At 35.7% G+C, this 18,461-nt stretch overlaps 1 protein-coding gene across 1 annotated transcript in view; it reads right to left on the bottom strand.

The window, feature by feature from the left end:
- Nucleotides 1–11,606, bottom strand: part of FUT10 (fucosyltransferase 10) — a 162,620-nt gene extending 151,014 nt beyond the window's left edge. Inside the window, exons 1-3 of the mRNA XM_053703217.1 lie at nt 11,431–11,606; nt 10,066–10,244; nt 7,021–7,303 (exon numbers count right to left, since the gene is read on the bottom strand). Coding sequence (XP_053559192.1) covers nt 7,021–7,303; nt 10,066–10,143 — 361 coding nt within the window. The 5' untranslated portion in view covers nt 10,144–10,244; nt 11,431–11,606. The remainder of the gene's footprint in view (nt 1–7,020; nt 7,304–10,065; nt 10,245–11,430) is intronic.
- Between the last annotated feature and the right edge of the window lie 6,855 nt (nt 11,607–18,461).

Genomic DNA, 18,461 nt, shown 5'->3' with positions numbered 1-18,461 from the left:
AGTAAAGTAGGGTTAGTTTGCAATGGGGGTTGTGGCGGTTTAAGTGTTAATAGGTTAGGGGATGATTAGGTTAATAGGTTATGGCAGATTAGGGGTTAATAGTTTACAGAATCATATGTATATACAATGTTAAAATAATATGCATTATACAAAAATATGCATATAATCTAAAGTATTGTATAAAAAGCTGTTTTTTTCCATGTATTTTTATTTTAAACGTTAATATTTATTTTTCTAAATATAATTATTTTATGAAAGTCAGTAGTCAACTTTAAAGTTTTTACATAATGGCATTTGTTTAACATTGCAAAGTTAAAGGGACACCGAACCCAAATTTTTTTTTTCTTTCGTGATTCAGATAGAGCATGCAATTTTAAGCAACTTTCTAATTTACCCCTATTATCAATTTTTCTTCGTTCTCTTGCTATCTTTATTTTAAAAAAAAAAATTAAAAAAAAAAAAGGCATCTAAGCTTTTTGTTTGGTTCAGGGCTCTGGATAGCACTTTTTTATTGGTGGATTAATGTATCCACCAATCAGCAAAAACAACCCAGGTTGTTCACTAAAAATGGGCCGGCATCTAAACTTAAATTCTTGCATTTCAAATAAAGATACCAAGAAAATTAAGAAAAGAGGATTAAGAGGATTAAGAGGAGTAAATTGGAAAGTTGCTTAAAATGTCATACTCTATCTGAATCACAAAAGAAAAAATTTGGGTTCAGTGTCCCTTTAATCATTATGCAGTTTTGTAACACTATAAAGTTTAGGTTACTGTCTTTTATAACATAATGATATATAGAAAAATAAATATTAATGTTTAAAATAAAAAAAACAGCTGTTTAAAATCAATACAAATACTTAAAACACATAGTATTGCATTGTACACTAAATGATACATTATATATACACATGTATTGGCGTAGCTCCTATAGTTAAAACATAATTAATATAGTTTTGTCTTTATTAGTCAGGTATAGCAAAGACATGATGATTTAGTTACAGTAAGGTTAGGTATGTATTATTTGAATTGGTCCTACACAGAAACCGTTTTTCATTTTGTCTGTGCTATGTAGAAACAGTTCAAATATGCAACCCCCCTCCCCCAGCTGGGCGGACTTTTGCTGAAGCCATTGCCACTCGTCAAGACTTTGCGGTTCAGCACCCTTTTTTTTAAATATAAAAAAAAAAAAAAAAAAAAATCGACAGACCGATGGACTGCGAGCCTGGCAAACCCAAGCAGGCAGTTTCTCGGCAGTCTGTCCATGTTTTGAATATCAAGACGCTCTTACCGTTATGCCCATATTACAGCAGAATATTTAGCATGTGTCTCTTCTGTCCAGTGAGATACATAGTGAACACATAATGGCTCCGAATAGAGCTACAAAGCCTTAAAAGTTCAGCACCTTTTCGTGTGTATTGCAAGGTCGCTCACAGACCAGAAAATGCATTAGCAGCTAATTTGTAAAAAGCAATGTAACTTACAAAGGCGGTTCCAGAAATTACACACAGGGGGCAAACATTTGTCTTAAAGATCTCCGCCAGGAAGCTGGGCGTTTTGTAGGTGGAGTCAGGACAGGTAGAGGCGGGACATGGATGGGGTTGTACAGTCTTTGGACATAGCTAGGCATGGATAGGGGTAGGGATGACCTTTTTATCACTAATCATTCTCAGCCAAACCAGCAGAGCAGGGCTACATTGATATTAGGAGCTTATTTTGCTATTTGTGGCATTCTCATTTGCATTACCTTAAAATTATGGAGATCAGTTCTGGGGACCAATCTCTAGAAAATACATTGAAAAGACTTAGAAAAAGTTCAGAGAAATGCCACAAAACTAATAAAGAAAAGGAGAATTTAAGCTATGAGGAGATGTTTGCCAAACTGGGTCTGTTTTCTCTAGAAAAAAGGCGCTTGAGAGGTGACAGGATTACTTTATATAAATGTATTCTAGGCCCATATACAGAGATGGCAGAAGCTCTGTTTATTCCAAGAAATTTTTTTGTGACAAAAGGTCACAATTTAAGGTAGGAGAAAAGGAGATTTAATCTTCAGCAACGTAAACAATGTTTATTTAAAAGGTTTATTAAAATATATATGACATAAGACAATATACAATGTTAACAAGATCGTCGTATTGCTAAGCCATATAAGTTAACAAACAGGTTTATACTTTGCAGGTCATCAAGACGGTTACTAGGCTGTAATCTTGTGCTGTATTATTTTCAGTGAATCAGTCTTTCAGTCTTTAAAAACAAATATCCTAGTAACTGTCTTGATAGCCTGCGAAGCATAGCCCTGTTTGTTAACTTATACAGCTTAGCAGTGGGACGATCTTATTAACAGTGCATATTGTCTTTATGTCCTATATATTTTAATAAACCTTGAAGCAGTGTTTCTGTAATTACTGGAGCAGCCGAGGGACTTTAATACCTGTCTGAAAACTTAGAGCTGAGTTATAAGCTCTGTTAAGTGCGAGTAAGATTCCATGAATTATCACAGTTAGTTTTCCTGACAGTACTCACTATTGTGTGTATGTTCCTTTTGAGATACAGCGAAGGAGGAATTACCCCATTGGCCTTAAAGGGGCAGACCACTCTAATGCAAATAATTCACATATACTTTTTTGAAAAATCACAAAATATATTCACTTATATTGTTTCACACTATTGTTGTTTTTTATTGATTTACTTGTTTGGTGTGTGTATAGTTTAGTTTAGTGACAACTGTTATTTTATTATCATTACCTAAGGAGGCAGTACATGCCAATACCTTAAAAATGGTTTAGATACATTTCTTGCTAGAAACAGAATTCAGTGATATGACTGCTTTTGTTAAATGGGTTACCTTTTTAATGGGATTAATTTAAGATCAACTGGAGATTTTATTATAGATAAATTAAAAGGACCACTAAATACAATAGAATTGCATAATTAACAAGTATGTGGTGGATTGCCTTATATGAGCACAATGTTTACAATAATAGTAACATAAGGTTTGTCTCTCCCTAGCATCTATTAATTGTGACTAGTATGTAATTTTTATGACTCCGATCTTTTGTATCGCTTATAGCTCTACCTTTCTACAGTTAGTATATGTTAGGGCTTCCTTTTGTAATAGTTGTGATAATGTTGTAATTTATATGACAATGCAATAGCACTTACTCTGAATTTCAAATAAGCAGTAGATTTTTCTATGGCAAATGTATTGTTTTCTCCCATTTTTCAGCTGTATCATGTGAAAGACATTAGCCAATCACAGACTAGTATACGTAAATCCTGTGAGCTTGTGCTCAGTAGTAACTGGTGCCTCAGAAAGTGTGTATATAAAAATACTGAGCAAAACTTTATGGGAGTAAATTGGAAAGTGTCTTTAAAACTGCATGCTCTATCTGAATCATGAAAGTGTTTTGACTTTAGTGTCCCTTTAAGATTTGTATAGGTTGAACTTGATTGACTTCTGTGTTATGTTTCAACCTCATCTACTATATAATGATTTATACATTTTTCATTTTAAACCAAAGCGCTTCAACAGTAGTTGAGGTATTTTATTTGCATTAGTTATAAAATATAACCTATGAAGTCTATTAAAAAAATTACATTACATTAATTAGTATTTGCATTCAACTTCAAATTTTCTGTTATTTCATCAAATTTGCAGGCGCCCTGATTTTTTTGTCTAAAGTGCGAGCCCAGCAGCTAGGAAGGATTATTCTGTTTTGTCCTAAACTGCTGTGGCAGTAATAGATGTGAATAGACTACTTGCATCATTGTTTCCTAATCCTCATTGTCCATCACCCTTCAATACTTCAGAAAAAAGAACAAATATGCAGTGTATATGTTGCTGAGTCTGTTCTAATGTATGGATAAGTTTATTTATAGAATGGTTATTATTATTATTAGTAGTAGTAGTAGCAGCAATAGAGACTGAGAGCCAACATATTCCGCAGTGTTAAAGGGACAGTCTACACCAGAATTTTTATTGTTTTAAGATAGATAATCCCTTTATTACCCATTCCCCAGTTTTGCATAACCAACCGTTATATTAATATACTTTTAACCTCTGTGATTATCTTGTAATCTAAGCCTCTGCAAACTGCCCCTTTATTTCAGTTCTTTTGACAGACTTGCAGTTTAGCCAATCAGTGCCTGCTCCCAGATAACTTCACGTGCACGAGCACAGTGCTATCTATATGAAATACATGAACCAACACCCTCTAGTGGTGAAAAACTGTTAAAATGCATTCTGAAAAGAGGTGGCCTTCAAGGTCTAAGAAATTAGCATATGAACCTCCTAGGTTAAGCTTTCAACTAAGAATACCAAGAGAACAAAGCAAAATTGGTGATAAAAGTAAATTGGAAAATTGTTTAAATTTACATGCCCTATCTGAATCATGAAAGTTTATTTTGGCCTAGACTGTCCCTTTAATAATGTAGATAGACTAAAAACAATTGATTTCTTTTTGTTAAATGAACAGCAAACCCACATTTTTTCTTTCAGGATTCAGATAGAGCATACAATTTTAACCAACTATCCAATTGACTTCTATTATCTAATTTGCATCATTATTTGGGTATCCTTTGTTGAAAAGCATATCTAGGTAGGCTCAGCATGTGGGTGCTATTTGCCAATTGGTGGCTGCACCCTACCTAGCTATGCTTTTCAACAAAGGATACCTAAATAATGAAGCAAATAAGATAATAGACATCAATTGGGAAGTTGTTTAAAATTGTATGCTCTCTCTTTCAAACCTGTCTTTAGGCCTCCCTAACAGGCCACATTTTTATGATATCTGAACTGGATGGAGCACAGGTGAAATAATCAGCCGATTAGTATACATGGTTATTTTACCTGCCCTCGCCCAAGGTAATCCCAAAAACCTGGCCTGTTGGGGAGGCCTGAAAACCAGTGTTCTATCTGCATTATGAAAGAAAAAAAAAAATTGGGTTTCCTGTCCCTTTAATCTCTGAAACTTCTGGCAGTTTTAGGGCTTTAAAGATGGTAGGAGTGGGGTGTTAGAAAAAAAACAGCACTGAAAAGTGTCTTTACATTGATGTCTATGGGAACTGTGTGTTCCCATAGACTGCAATGTAAATATATATATGTATATGATTATATACATATTTATTTATTTGCTAATATGTGTATATACAGATATTAACCCCTTAATGACTGGACCATTTTTCAATTTTCTTACCCTTAATGACAATGGCTATTTTTACATTTCTGCAGTGTTTGTGTTTAGCTGTAATATCCCTCTTACTCATTTACTGTACCCACACATATTATATACCGTTTTTCTCGCCATTAAATGGACTTTCTAAAGATACCATTATTTTCATCATATCTTATAATTTACTAAAAAAAAAATAATAAAATATTCCCTCCCCCACCCCACAATTGTTCCCGCCATCTTAAGTACTGGCAGAAAGTCTGCCAGTACTAAATAAAAGAGGTTTTTTTTTTTTTTAAATAAAAATAATAAAGTATTTTAGCTGTGATGGACCCCTGCCTTAGCCCCAACCTCCCTGATCCCCCCTCCAGCTCTCTAACCCTCTCCCCTACCTAATTACCACCATCTTGGGTACTGGCAGCTGTCTGCCAGTACCCAGTTTGGCCCCAAAAACCCCCCAAAAAGTATTTTTATTTTATTTTTACTTAAAAAACTATTTCTGTAGTGTAGCAGCCCCCCACAATACCCCCACCCCCGCCCAGATCCTTTTATATTTTTAAAAAAAAAAAATCCCTTTTTTTCCCCTTTCTGCATCATTCATTGGTGTCAGTGTGGCTAATGGGTGCACGTGCACGCGCACATGCATGCTCACGTGCACACGCGCGCATCGTGCACGAGCACGCGCACCCTCACACCCGGCACTATCGCTACCGGTGCAGAGAGGGCCACAGAGTGGCTCTCTCTGCATCGGGGGCTTGTAAAGTGGTATTGCAGGATGCCTCCATATCGAGGCATCACTGCAATACCCTCAGAGCTGCTGGAAGCATTTGTGATCGCTTCCAGCACTCTGTTAGACAACTGACTTACCAGGTACGTCCATTGTCATTAACTGCTTGTTAATGCATGACGTACCTGGTACGTCAGTTGTCATTAAGGGGTTAACTAATATATATATTCATAAACATATATATTTAAAAATGCTGCGCTACTTACCCCTTTTGCTGCTCAAGATTCTGATGCCGCCTATGACGTCATCAGAACGAGGCTCCCATAGAAACGAGTTCTCGTGAGCGAACGCAAGTGTTTTATTTGTAATACCAGCGCACATTATTGTGCGCTGATGTTACAAACTGGAGCGCAAATATTGTTAGCATGCAAGCGATATTTAGCACTCCACTTGTAATCTAGCCCTAACTGTTTACATAGACATAACGCACTCAGTTGGACCTACTGTTTCCCTGAGACTTAGGAGTGCGTATCCTTTTTTTTTCTATTAGCTTCCCATTACCCATGCTAGCTACTGCACTGAAAAAGAAAAACACAACAGTCTAACAGGGGAACAGGCAGCAAACGGAAACAGGAAGGCAACAAAATAATATATTTGTGTTGCATTTAAAATAAAAATAAAAAAAAACACACCATGAACATACATACATATATATATGTATATATATATATATATATATATATATATATACACATATACACACATACATACATATACATGCTGTATATATATATATATATATATATATATATATATAAATACATAGCTAAAATCAGCTCTAGAGCACAATGCACTAGGTACCTAGCTGAACATATTTGGTGACCCAGTGACAAGAGATATAAGTACACAGTCACCAATCACCAGCTAGCTCCCAGTAGTGCACTGCTACTCCTGAGCCCACCTAGCTATGATTGTTAACAAAGGATACTAAGAAAACAAGGTAGATTAATAAAAAGTACATTTAAAAAAAAAAAAAAGTGTATTAAAATGACATGTTCTATCTGAACGATGAACGTTTCATTTTGACTTTTATGTCCCATTTAAAGAAATGAAGCAATGTCTTACCGTAGAACAGAATAGCTTTTGTCATTGGATTATGAAGATATGTTCTGTTGATAGTAAAAAAGCAACTGTCCCTTCCACATCGTCCCACTCTTCCATTCTCCCCAGTCAATGGTGACCACCAGAGCATGATGGGATATTTGTCCATTCCATGTTTTAACCTTCTCTGAATATGCTGCTCCTCCAAATGTTTGAGCAATGGAAAGGTTTGTTTTTGACGTTTAAAATCTTGCAGTGAGGTTTGTTTTATTTTCTTCTTTTCAAACCTTCCAAGCTCTACAATAACCTTTATAGATAAAAAAAATAAAATACAATGATTAGAACTTCTATTATCCTAGCTTTAGGTCAGGAATGGACAACTGGCATCTCAAGGGCCTCATGCGACACTCTAAACTAATCTTTGCGGCCCCAGGAAAAAAGCATAGCTAAAAATGTGTGCCATATATTTTGTGGCCCCAGGAAAAAGGTAAAAAAAAGTGTTTAATAATCATATTTATACGTGACCCTTAAAGGAACATTGTACACTAGATTTTTCTTTGCATAAATGTTTTGTAGATGATCCATTTATATAGCACATCTGTGTGTGATTTTGTAAAAATGTATAGTTTTGCTTATTGATAAACAACATTGTGCTGATTTTCAGACTCCTAACCAAGCCCCAAAGCTTTAGATGTATACCGATGTATACAGACTTCAGATTGCTTCTGTTTGTATAATGGGTATTTTCATATGCAGGGGAGGGAATAATTTACTTTCAGCTCCTTTCAGTGGGTTTCCCTGCCATGCTAAATTTGGAGCATCTAGGTGAGATTTTAAAATGTTTTATACTGAATTTTATATCAATATCTGTGCATATTATTATTTATAGTAATGTCTATTACATGCATTTAAATAAAAATTGGTGTATACTGTCCCTTTGAGGCTTCTAAAATATTGACCTGGAATCCCCCAATGTTAGGAAGTTGGCCATCCCTGATTTAGTTGTCATCTACATCACTATACATTGACATTTATCTAACAGTCCTTCCAATGGCTTAATCCTTTATGTTTATTTTTGTCATTGAAACCAAGCCTCCGTCCATTTTTAGCAAAAAGAAAATGCCCATTTACAAGGAAATGCAGACCTGCTTATCTCACCCCTCTCTCCAGAAAGGACAATATTTAGCTACAGAAATTTTAATTAATTATCAGTAGTAGTTTCAATGAGAGAAGCTATCTATTTAAGCTACTACAATAGATAATTCCCCATACAATACTATTTACCTTGTATATCAAGTCATTGAGAACATTATACAGGGACATTTAAGGGACAAAGAACCCATTTTTTTTCTTTCATGATTTAGATAGAGAATACAATTTTAAGGGACAGTCTACTCCAGAATTTTTATTGCTTAAAAAGATAGATAATCCCTTTATTACCCATTCCCTAGTTTTGCATAACCAACACCGTTAAATTAATACACTTTTTATCTCTGTGGTTACCTTGTTTCTAAGCCTCTGCAGACTGCCCCTTATCTCAGTTCTTTTGACAGACATTTTAGCGAATTAGTGCTGATTCTTAAATAACTCCATGCGAGTGAGCACAATGTTATCCAACTTAAACACAACATTAACATAATTTGTGTGTGTATATATATATATATATATATATATATATATATATATATATATATATATATATATATATATATATATATATATATATATATACACACACACACAGTGTACATACACACATACATATACACACACATACATATAAACATACACACATTCAGTTTTCTCCCCAGGACCTTTTTAGCGGGTGCACCACCCAGCAGATTTATCTGACCACCTGGGTAAAATTTTAGCCAGAGGCAGAACTTTTTTCACTTTAGTGAAAATGTTTCTGCAGGTCATTTTTAAATAAAATTCAATTTTAAATTAGGCAGTTACACTAAAGCACCAGTACAATTGCAATGTGTTGGTTAACTGGAGAATAAAGCCATTTTTAAAGTTTTATAATACAGTGCAGTAGTTGAAAATTGCATTGCAAATTAGCTGCAGACAAAAAAAAAAATTGTAAAAATGTCTCTTGAATAAATGTGTTTCCTTTTCTCTTTGTCTAACATAGAAGTGTAGTATTAAAAAAGGTGCATTGCTCATACTAACATCTTACATTCAGAAAAAAACAGCTTTGCAGACTGGGAAAGGCTAGGGGGGCGGGTTTGGAAAAATCCCTGAGAGCCAGTCAACAATTAATACACTGCTGCTTTGCAGCTCTACTGCATATTTGACTGTTCCCTTCAAACAGCACTTTGCTATGAATGCACTGTGTTAAGAAAAACATACACAATGCAGCCAGAGCACAGCTCTGTTTGAAAAGAACAGCCTAATGTGGAGCAGTGATGCAAAGTTAAATCGCTGAAAGTTCCTGCATGTGTCCAATTCTTTCTGCAGACATGCTGCATTTTCTGCGATGACATCTCAGATCACTGTATGTTCTGCCTTGGGGGAAGCTAAAATTAACTAATATTAAAAAAAAAAAAAAAAATACATTTTTATTTTACAAAATTATCATACAATATATTTATATTAAATTATGCAATTAATTTGTGCTTTGGATAGCAGAAAATATTGGAAAATATTACACTGCCCCCACCCGGCTACTTCATAATGCCACCCGGTTGGCAACATACACACACACACACAGATATATATATATATATATATACACACACACACATTAATATATATGCCACTCTATTTCTATTTCTTTCTATTTCTAGGTGTGTGCTCAAGAAATAAAATAAAAAGAAAAATATTTTGGAATTAACTGAAGATATGGTACTAACAACCAGACCTCCTTTGGTGGAACAAGTTTTTTTTAAGGAAACAAAACATTAATTAAAAGTTTTATATTTCAACAAGTAAGCTGAATAATGTATAAGCACTGTATAATGTAAAAGATAAGTCGACTATAATATCAACAATGTTCTAGTAAGTCAGTGACCATTATAAAGTTTCATTATTTAAATAAATAAATAAAATTAAAAAAAAAAAACTTACCTGAAGAGTAACTAACAGAAAGAAAAATGCTATTACAAGGCAAGACACCCAAAATGTTGTCCCCCAGATTCTAATCATTCTGCACGATCATTGTAGATGATTAAATAAAGTTCTTCACTGATATATTTCTGACAGATTATTATATAAGAATTTGCATGTTAGAAGCAACAATCTTGATTCTGGAAAAAAAAAGTAGAAAGAACAGTTAGCCATGCTTTTTCTATCCATTAAAAGAAAGTTTTCTTAAATCACAAATGCATTTTTTAAAGTGAAAGCCAATCCTAGCGTTTTACAAACCCTAGGATTGACTATTGAAACAAATAAAGGGCACTTTCATTCATGAAGTATAAGACACTTCATGTAGAAAGCTCCTTTATTTGTTTCAACCGATCGCCGTTTTTAGCTGCTACAGCAGCCCACTGCTAAAAAAGTTTTGCTAAGAGGTGACGTTTTCACCTCTTAGTCAATAGCCGTGCGGTAAATCCGGCTCCCATGGGCGCCAAGCCGGATTTACCGCACGACTATTGGCTAAGAGGTGAAAAAGTAAATTTTTAGCCGTGGGCTGCTGTAGCAGCTAAGAACGGCGATCGGTTGAAACAAATAAAGGAGCTTTCTACATGAAGTGTCTTATACTTCATGAATGAAAGTCCCCTTTATTTGTTTCACTAGTCAATCCTAGCGTTTGTACAACGCTAGGATTGACTTTCACTTTAAGTAATGGCATTTTTTGTTAAAAGGATAGTAAACACCTTGAGATATTTGTATAAAATGTTTAGTTATGCATAATAAAACTGCAATTTATTTGCATTATTTGTTTTGCCCCCTTTTCATGTAATTTAGCTCAGAAAATATAGCAATTTCTAACTCTCAGACCTTGAAATGCACACTGCTGACTTATTGAGGCTAGCCCTGCTACATAATTGTCCCTAATTAGTTTTAACTCCTAACAACTACAAACAATTCACTTTATACTGACTTTATGACAGTGGTTAGTGTTGTTGAAAGCCCAGATTGGTTTCTACATATAAGGGAACTGGTGAGTAAAGTTTGGCTATTGAAAAATAATTGCAGTAAAAAAAAAAAAAAAAGTATGTTAACTCTATAGCAATGATGTCTAACTTTGGCACGCCTGATGTTTTCAAATTATGAAAAACAAGTTAAGACTCTCAATGGTACTGAATGCTAAGGACCTGTGCCATGCAACAAATCAGGTTGAATGAATCATAAGAGGGTTTATCATTTAAACCTATTTAACACATTTAAACATATAACACACACATATGCAATCCAGCAAACACACACGGACCATATCTATTGCTGCAGACAGAATAAAAACATAGAGCAACCTATTCGTTTAGCACTTACCAAACCCGGTGATACACTCTCACGTTCACTTCTGTGTGTTATTTACTTTTCTCTCCCTGGCTGCAAGCTCACATCCTGCTTCCAGTAAACTGTGGGCAGAGTGGATTCCAGTTGTCAGGGAGGGGGCTTTCCTTTCATTTCAAGCAGAGCTCCAAGTCAGGAAGTACATGATCCAGGTCACAGTTTAGGAAGCTGCAGCCTGAAAAAAAAAAAAAAGTGTCTATTGACAACAAGGTCTGAAAGTAAAATACGGACTGGAGTAGGAACTGCAAGGCTAAACATAGCAATGGAATGACTTGAGACGCTAAAATCTCCCAGCCACACTTTACAAATTTCTTCTTAGCTCATTTGTGAATGTGAACCAAGCCTCAATGCTGATGCTGATGGAAGTCTGTGCTTTTGCAGCACGCAGATGCTGTATTTCATGAGCAAACAGTGATTATTGCAAACATCACTGCAACTAAAATCTTCTTGACAATGAATTCTTATTGTATATTTAGTAAACTTTAATGTTTCTCAAAATGTAGTTGTGACAAATTTTTCATTCAATAATTTAAAATGTTAAGGTGACCAGATCTTCCAGACTCAAATTCAGGACTCCACATAAAAAAACTCTGAAAACACTGGGCATATAAAAATATTTATCTACAATACAGCCAATAGTAAAAACTATTTTTAAGTCACTGTCGTTATCCTTACTTTAAAATTAAAAGGACACTAAACCCAAATTTTTTTCTTTTGTGATTCAGATAGAAAATGCAATTTTAATCAACTTACGAATTTACTCCTATTATCAATTTTTCTTCGTTCTCTTGCTATCTTTATTTGAAAAAGAAGACAGCTAAGCTTCTTTTTTTTAGGTTCAGAACTCTGGACAGCACTTTTTTTTTGGTGGATGAATTTATCCACCAATCAGCAAGGACAACCCAGGTTCTTCACAAAAAATGGGCCGGCATCTAAACTTACATTCTTGCATTTCAAATAAAGATACCAAGAGAATGAAGAAAATTTGATAATAGGAGTAAATTAGAAAGATGCTTAAAATTTCATGCTCTATCTGAATCACAAAAGAAAAAAATTGGGCTCAGTGACTCTTTAAGAAGAGTGGCACATCCTTACACCTACATCTTAGCAATAGTTTTAAAAAAATTTTTTTTTAACCAACTACTAAATACAGAGTTTACATGTACTGTAAAAACAAATGCACACCAGTGACACCACTCTTGACCTTACACTACAGATCAGGGGTCACCGCGTTACATTGCGGAATATAAAAGGCATATTCTAATTACCTTACACACGTACAAACACAAGCACACAAATACACACGGACAAACACATACAAATGTACACACACATGCACAAACACACACATATGCACACAAATACACACATGGACAAACGCATACAAATGTACACATGCACACAAATACAAACTTACACAAATACACACATACACAAATGGACAAACACATACAAATGTACACAAACACATGCACACATACAAATTTACACAAATACACATGCACAAAAATACACACATGGACAAACACATACAAATGTACACAAATACACACATGGACAAACAAATACAAATGTACACAAATACACACATGCATGCACAAACATACACATGCACACAAATGCAAACTTACACAAATACACACATGCACAAACACACACATTGGGTTGCCAGGTGTCCAGTATTGTCGCACATTACTGAAGCTTGCCGCTAGGTTATTAACCCAGCTGTGAGCTTCAGTAGGGATGTGGGACAATGTGAAGGGCAGACTGCAAATTCAGAACAATCTGGGAAACCAGAAAATGTCGGAACAGAGGTCCCAAATTCGGATCTGTCCCGGGATGGCCACCTTAAAATGTACATAAAAAAAAAGAATTATAAAATTGGATCATTGTATTATTTTTTCTCCCTTTCAAATATGAAAGAGATCTATTTTAACAAATAAATATTTTGCCTCAAGTAAGGTTAAGGGGCACTACAGATTGTGCAGTATTTATCACAGTGATAAAGGAAGCACACAGCCACTAGTTACGTTTTCTTGTATGGGACGTATCGCCTAATATTTTTATTGTATATTCTGTGTTATAAAAAAAAATACATATATTTTGTGTGTGTCACTGGCCACCAAAATAAGCGTGAGAGTTGATCTTATCCACCAGTAAACTGTTTAGGGATGAGCTGTGCACAAACTTCATATTATTTTCAAAATAATTTTAACTTAAAGGGACAGTAAACTTTTTATTTTTGTTTTATTTTATTGTGTAGTATACAAAGGCTCACCTTTTAAAGAGGAACCCTCACTATATTTTGTCCCCCAAAACAGCCCAGGTTCACTCATAGCCATTCACCTTAAAGGGACAGTCTATTCCAGATTTTGTATTGTTTAAAAAGATAGATATCCCTTTATTACCTATTACCCAGTTTTGCATAACCAACACCGTTATATTAATATACTTTTTACCTCTGTAATTACCTTGTATCTAAGCCTCAACAGGCTGCCCACTTATTTCAGTTCCTTTGACAGACATGCATTTTAGCCAATCAGTGCTGACTACAGAGGAGTGAGCACAATGTTATCTATTTAGCACACATGATCTATCGCTGTCTAGCTGTTAAAAAATTGTCAAAATGCCCTGATATCAGAGGCAGTGTTTAAGGTCTTAGAAATTAGCATGTGAGCCTAGCTAGGTTTAGCTTTTAATAAAGAATGCCAAGAGAACAAAGCAAATTTGATGATAAAAGTAAATTGGAATGTTGTTTAAAATTGCAAGTCCTATCTGAATAATTAAATCTTAATTTTGACTAGACTGTCCCTTTAATTTAGCACATTCCCGCACTGGATTAAGCAGCCGAGACTTTATCCAGTGCAGGAGAATGCTGCATTAAGGTGAATGGTTTTATTGATCGGGCTGTGATTTGGTAACAACTCTGTGATATAGTTTTAAAAAATAAACGCAGTGCCAGACAGGTGATCTATGAAAAGTAAACCAGGGGCCGTTTTTTGGGGAAGAAAATATAGTGAAAAATTCTATTTTAATAGGCGAGTCTTTGACTGTGCTTATTAATTTTGCACAAGCTGCACAATTATGTTAAAAAAAAGTCATAGAGCTAGATTACAAGTGGAGTGCAATCATTTGCAACTGAGCCATAAGGGATAAGCAACGTTTTTGCGCTCATCTGGCTTACTGCTTGTATTTATGTATTTATATGTGTATATATGTAATTACACATATATACACACATATAAACACATAAATACATATATATGCATATATTGACATATACATAAGTGCATTGGAACCCTTTGCCGTTAAGTAGATGAAAACATGTGAAAGCATATTTATGCAATATTCATTTTTAATAAAGGTTTTAACTATGTATTTACTGTAAATATTTCACATTCCAATGTTCTGCACATAGCAGAATATTTTCATTGCATTTATAAACAGATAATACTATATATATATGAATAAATAGAACATTCTGTTATTTGAAGAACATTGGAATATGAAATATTCATATTTTCATGTCGGGGTAGCACAACTGAGGATAAGCAATCTTGTTTGCGTGAGAGTGGGATAGTTAAAATAGATAGCGAAAATAGTTTACTTTAAACTTGCAATAGGAGCACAACTCGACTAGTGCAAAAATTTTAATTCTAGCGGAGTTAGAGCTTTAGCAGAAGTGCAAAATACCTCTCCACTTGTAATCTGGCCCATAGTTAATAAACAAAACCTTTCCAATATACATCCATTATTAAAGGGACAGTCTAGTTAAAATTAAACTAAACTAAATTTGCTTTCCTCTCTTGATATTCTTTGTAGAAAGCTAAACCTAGATAGGCTCATATGCTAATTTCTAAGCCTTTGAACTGCCTCTTATCTCAGTGCATTTTGACAGTTTTTACAGGTAGACAGTGGACACTGCTAGTTCATGTGTGTCACATAGATAACATTGTGCTCACTCCTATGGTGTTGTTTAAGAGTCAGCACTAATTGGCTAAAATGCAAGTCTGTCAAAAGAACTGAGATAAGGAGGCAGTCTACAGAGGTAATCACAAAGGTAAAAACTATATTAATATAACCGTGTGGGTTATGTCAAACTGGGCAATGGGTGATGTGATGACCAGGGTTAACCAACCCTGCGCCAGTCACTTGTCTGGCACAGAAAGGGTTAACCGACCCTTCCTACTTTCACTAATCTGTCACAGTCTAGCCACTCCAGGGGGTGCAAGGGTTAACAACACTCTCTAGTCTGTCCCAAAACTCCCCTTTACTGCCACTCAAAATAAATAAGCTGCCACCACTAATTTAAAAGAGGAGAATAGCTGCTTTGTGACCCCTCCATTGAAAGAGTAGCCTCTCCTCTTTTAAAAGAGGACTTGCCCTGGTGTAGTGCTTGTTTTGCGGTGCTAGGATTGTAAAGTCAAAAGCACCATAAATATACCAAGTATAATGATGGTTGAAATTTCTAGGCATTCATAAGGCCCCTCATTTGAAAATGGGTTATTCCCCTCTTTCATTTGAGGGTTATTGTAGGAATGTGAGTGTTATACTGTTTTAAGGGATAGGGTCTCCTTTGAAGTCACTGCCCCCATACAGTTTATACATTAGATAAGTGATTGCCAATTTTATGCCAATCACCAGTTACCAATGACAGGGGTATGAACAAGGGTTCATGTATGCATAAAATGTGGCATTGACACAAGGAAAGAAAATACTTCCCCCACTATAAGCGGTTCTGGTATGACCTCACCTTGACTATGGAGTGCAGTTTTGGCAACATTTCTTAAAAATGACACAGCATAATTAGAATACATTTAAAGAAGTGAAATAACATTAATAAAAGGAAAGTGTAATTTATATGGAAATGTCAGAAAAAAATGGGTCGCATAATTAGGTTGAATATTTTTATGAGGTTGTACCAAGAGTTGGCAGAATCACTACTTATAGAAAGGAAATTGAATGCTACAAGAAATGCTTGCAAGTTCAGTGCACAGTGACAGCTTTATAAAGAGCATAGATATATATAAGTGGATTTAAAGAGTATCAATTGTTATTGTAAAAGGAAAAATAGTGTTTTTCTAAAATTAGTTCACTTTACAGTTTTTTTATTAATATCTGGAATTACAGGATATCTATGCAGGGTGAACTTAATGTACTTCTGTCTTTCATCCTAATCAACTATGTTACCAGATTCCCCGACTGTCCCAATTTGAGATGGACAGTCCATGATTTTGAGCTCTGTCCTACTGTCCATTTGAGACAGCCATATGTCTCTATTTGCAGAATTTCCCTTAGCCCCACCATGGAACGCACAGACACACCCACAATCCCTTCCACTTACCACCCATGATCCCACCCCTTCCAACACAGCTCTACCCACAAAATGGTGATGGCCCCCATCAACCTCCTAAGTCCCTGATACCCAGCCACAAATGTTCGGAGGTATGTGTTATCTGTCTGTCTGTTTATCTATCTGTCTATCTGTCTATTTATCTGTCTGTCTATTTATCTATTTGTCTGTCTATCTATCTCTATATATCTATCTATCATCTATATCTGTTTGTCTATCTTTCTGTCTGTCTGTTTATCTATCTATCTCTCTATCTGTCTGTCTGTCTATTTGTCTGTTTATCTGTCTGTCTCTTTATCTATCTATCAGCTAGATTACGAGTTATGCGCGCTATAGGGAAATCAACAAACGCAACAAAAGTTGCGTTATTTAACCCCCTATAGCGTAGCCATTACAAGTTTTCAAACAGCCGGCTTGTGCGTGCGATATGGTTCCATTGAGCTCCATACCGCACACAATACAAGCGCTGTTTTGACGTGCTCATGCACGCTTTCCCCATAGACATCAATGGGGAGAGCGGGTCGGAAAAAAGTCTAACACCTGCGATCACGGAATGGAAATCTCCGTAACGCAGCCCCATTGATGTCTATAGGGAAAAAAAGTAACATTTAAACCTAACACCCTAACATAAACCCCACGTCTAAACACCCCTAATCTGCCCCCCACTGAGATCGCCGCCACCTACCTAAGTTATTAACCCCTAATTTGCCGCCCCTGATTTCGCACCACCTAAATAAAACTATTAACCCCTAATCTGCCGCTCCCGATATCGCCGCCACTATATTAAAGTTATTAACCCCTATTCCCCTGCACCCCAACATCGCCCACACTATAATAAATCTATTAACCTTTATTCCGCCACTCCCCGACATCGCCGCAACTAAATAAAGCTATTAACCCCTAAACCTATAGCCTCCCACATTACTACCACTAAATAAACCTATTAACCCCTAAACCGCCAGCCCCCACATTGCAACAACCTAAATTAAACTATATTAACCCCTAAACCTAACCCTAACGTAACCCTAAGCCTAACCCTAACGTAACCATAACCCTAATGTAACCCTAACACCCCCAACTTTAACATAATTAAAATAGAGCTAAACTAAAGTTACAATTATTAACTAAATAATACCTATTTAAAACTAAATACATACTTACCTGTGAAATAAAACCACACGGCTAGATTTAGAGTTTTGTCTGTAACGACCCGCGTAGCTAACGCTGGATTTTTCCCCCCGCACCTTTTAAATACCGCTGGTATTTAGAGTTCACAGAAGGGCTGCGTTAGGCTCCAAAAAAGGAGCGTATAGCATATTTACCGCAACTGCAACTCTCGATACCAGCAGTGCTTACGGACGCGGCCAGATTCAAAAACGTGCTCGTGCACGATTCCCCCATAGGAAACAATGGGGCTGTTTGAGCTGAAAAAAAACCTAACACCTGCAAAAAAGCAGCGTTCAGCTCCTAACGCAGCCCCATTGTTTCCTATGGGGAAACACTTCCTAAGTCTGCACCTAACACCCTAAGATGTACCCCGAGTCTAAACACCCCTAACCTTACACTTATTAACCCCTAATCTGCCGCTCCCGCTATAGCTGACCCCTGCATTTTATTATTAGCCCCTAATCTGCCGCTCCGTACACCGCCGCAA

Source organism: Bombina bombina, chromosome 2 (assembly GCF_027579735.1).
Source record: "Bombina bombina isolate aBomBom1 chromosome 2, aBomBom1.pri, whole genome shotgun sequence".
In the NCBI taxonomy this organism is placed as follows: Eukaryota; Metazoa; Chordata; class Amphibia; order Anura; family Bombinatoridae; genus Bombina; species Bombina bombina.
Note: the sequence above shows the minus strand (reverse complement) of the source record. Positions and strands in the feature narration are given on the sequence as shown.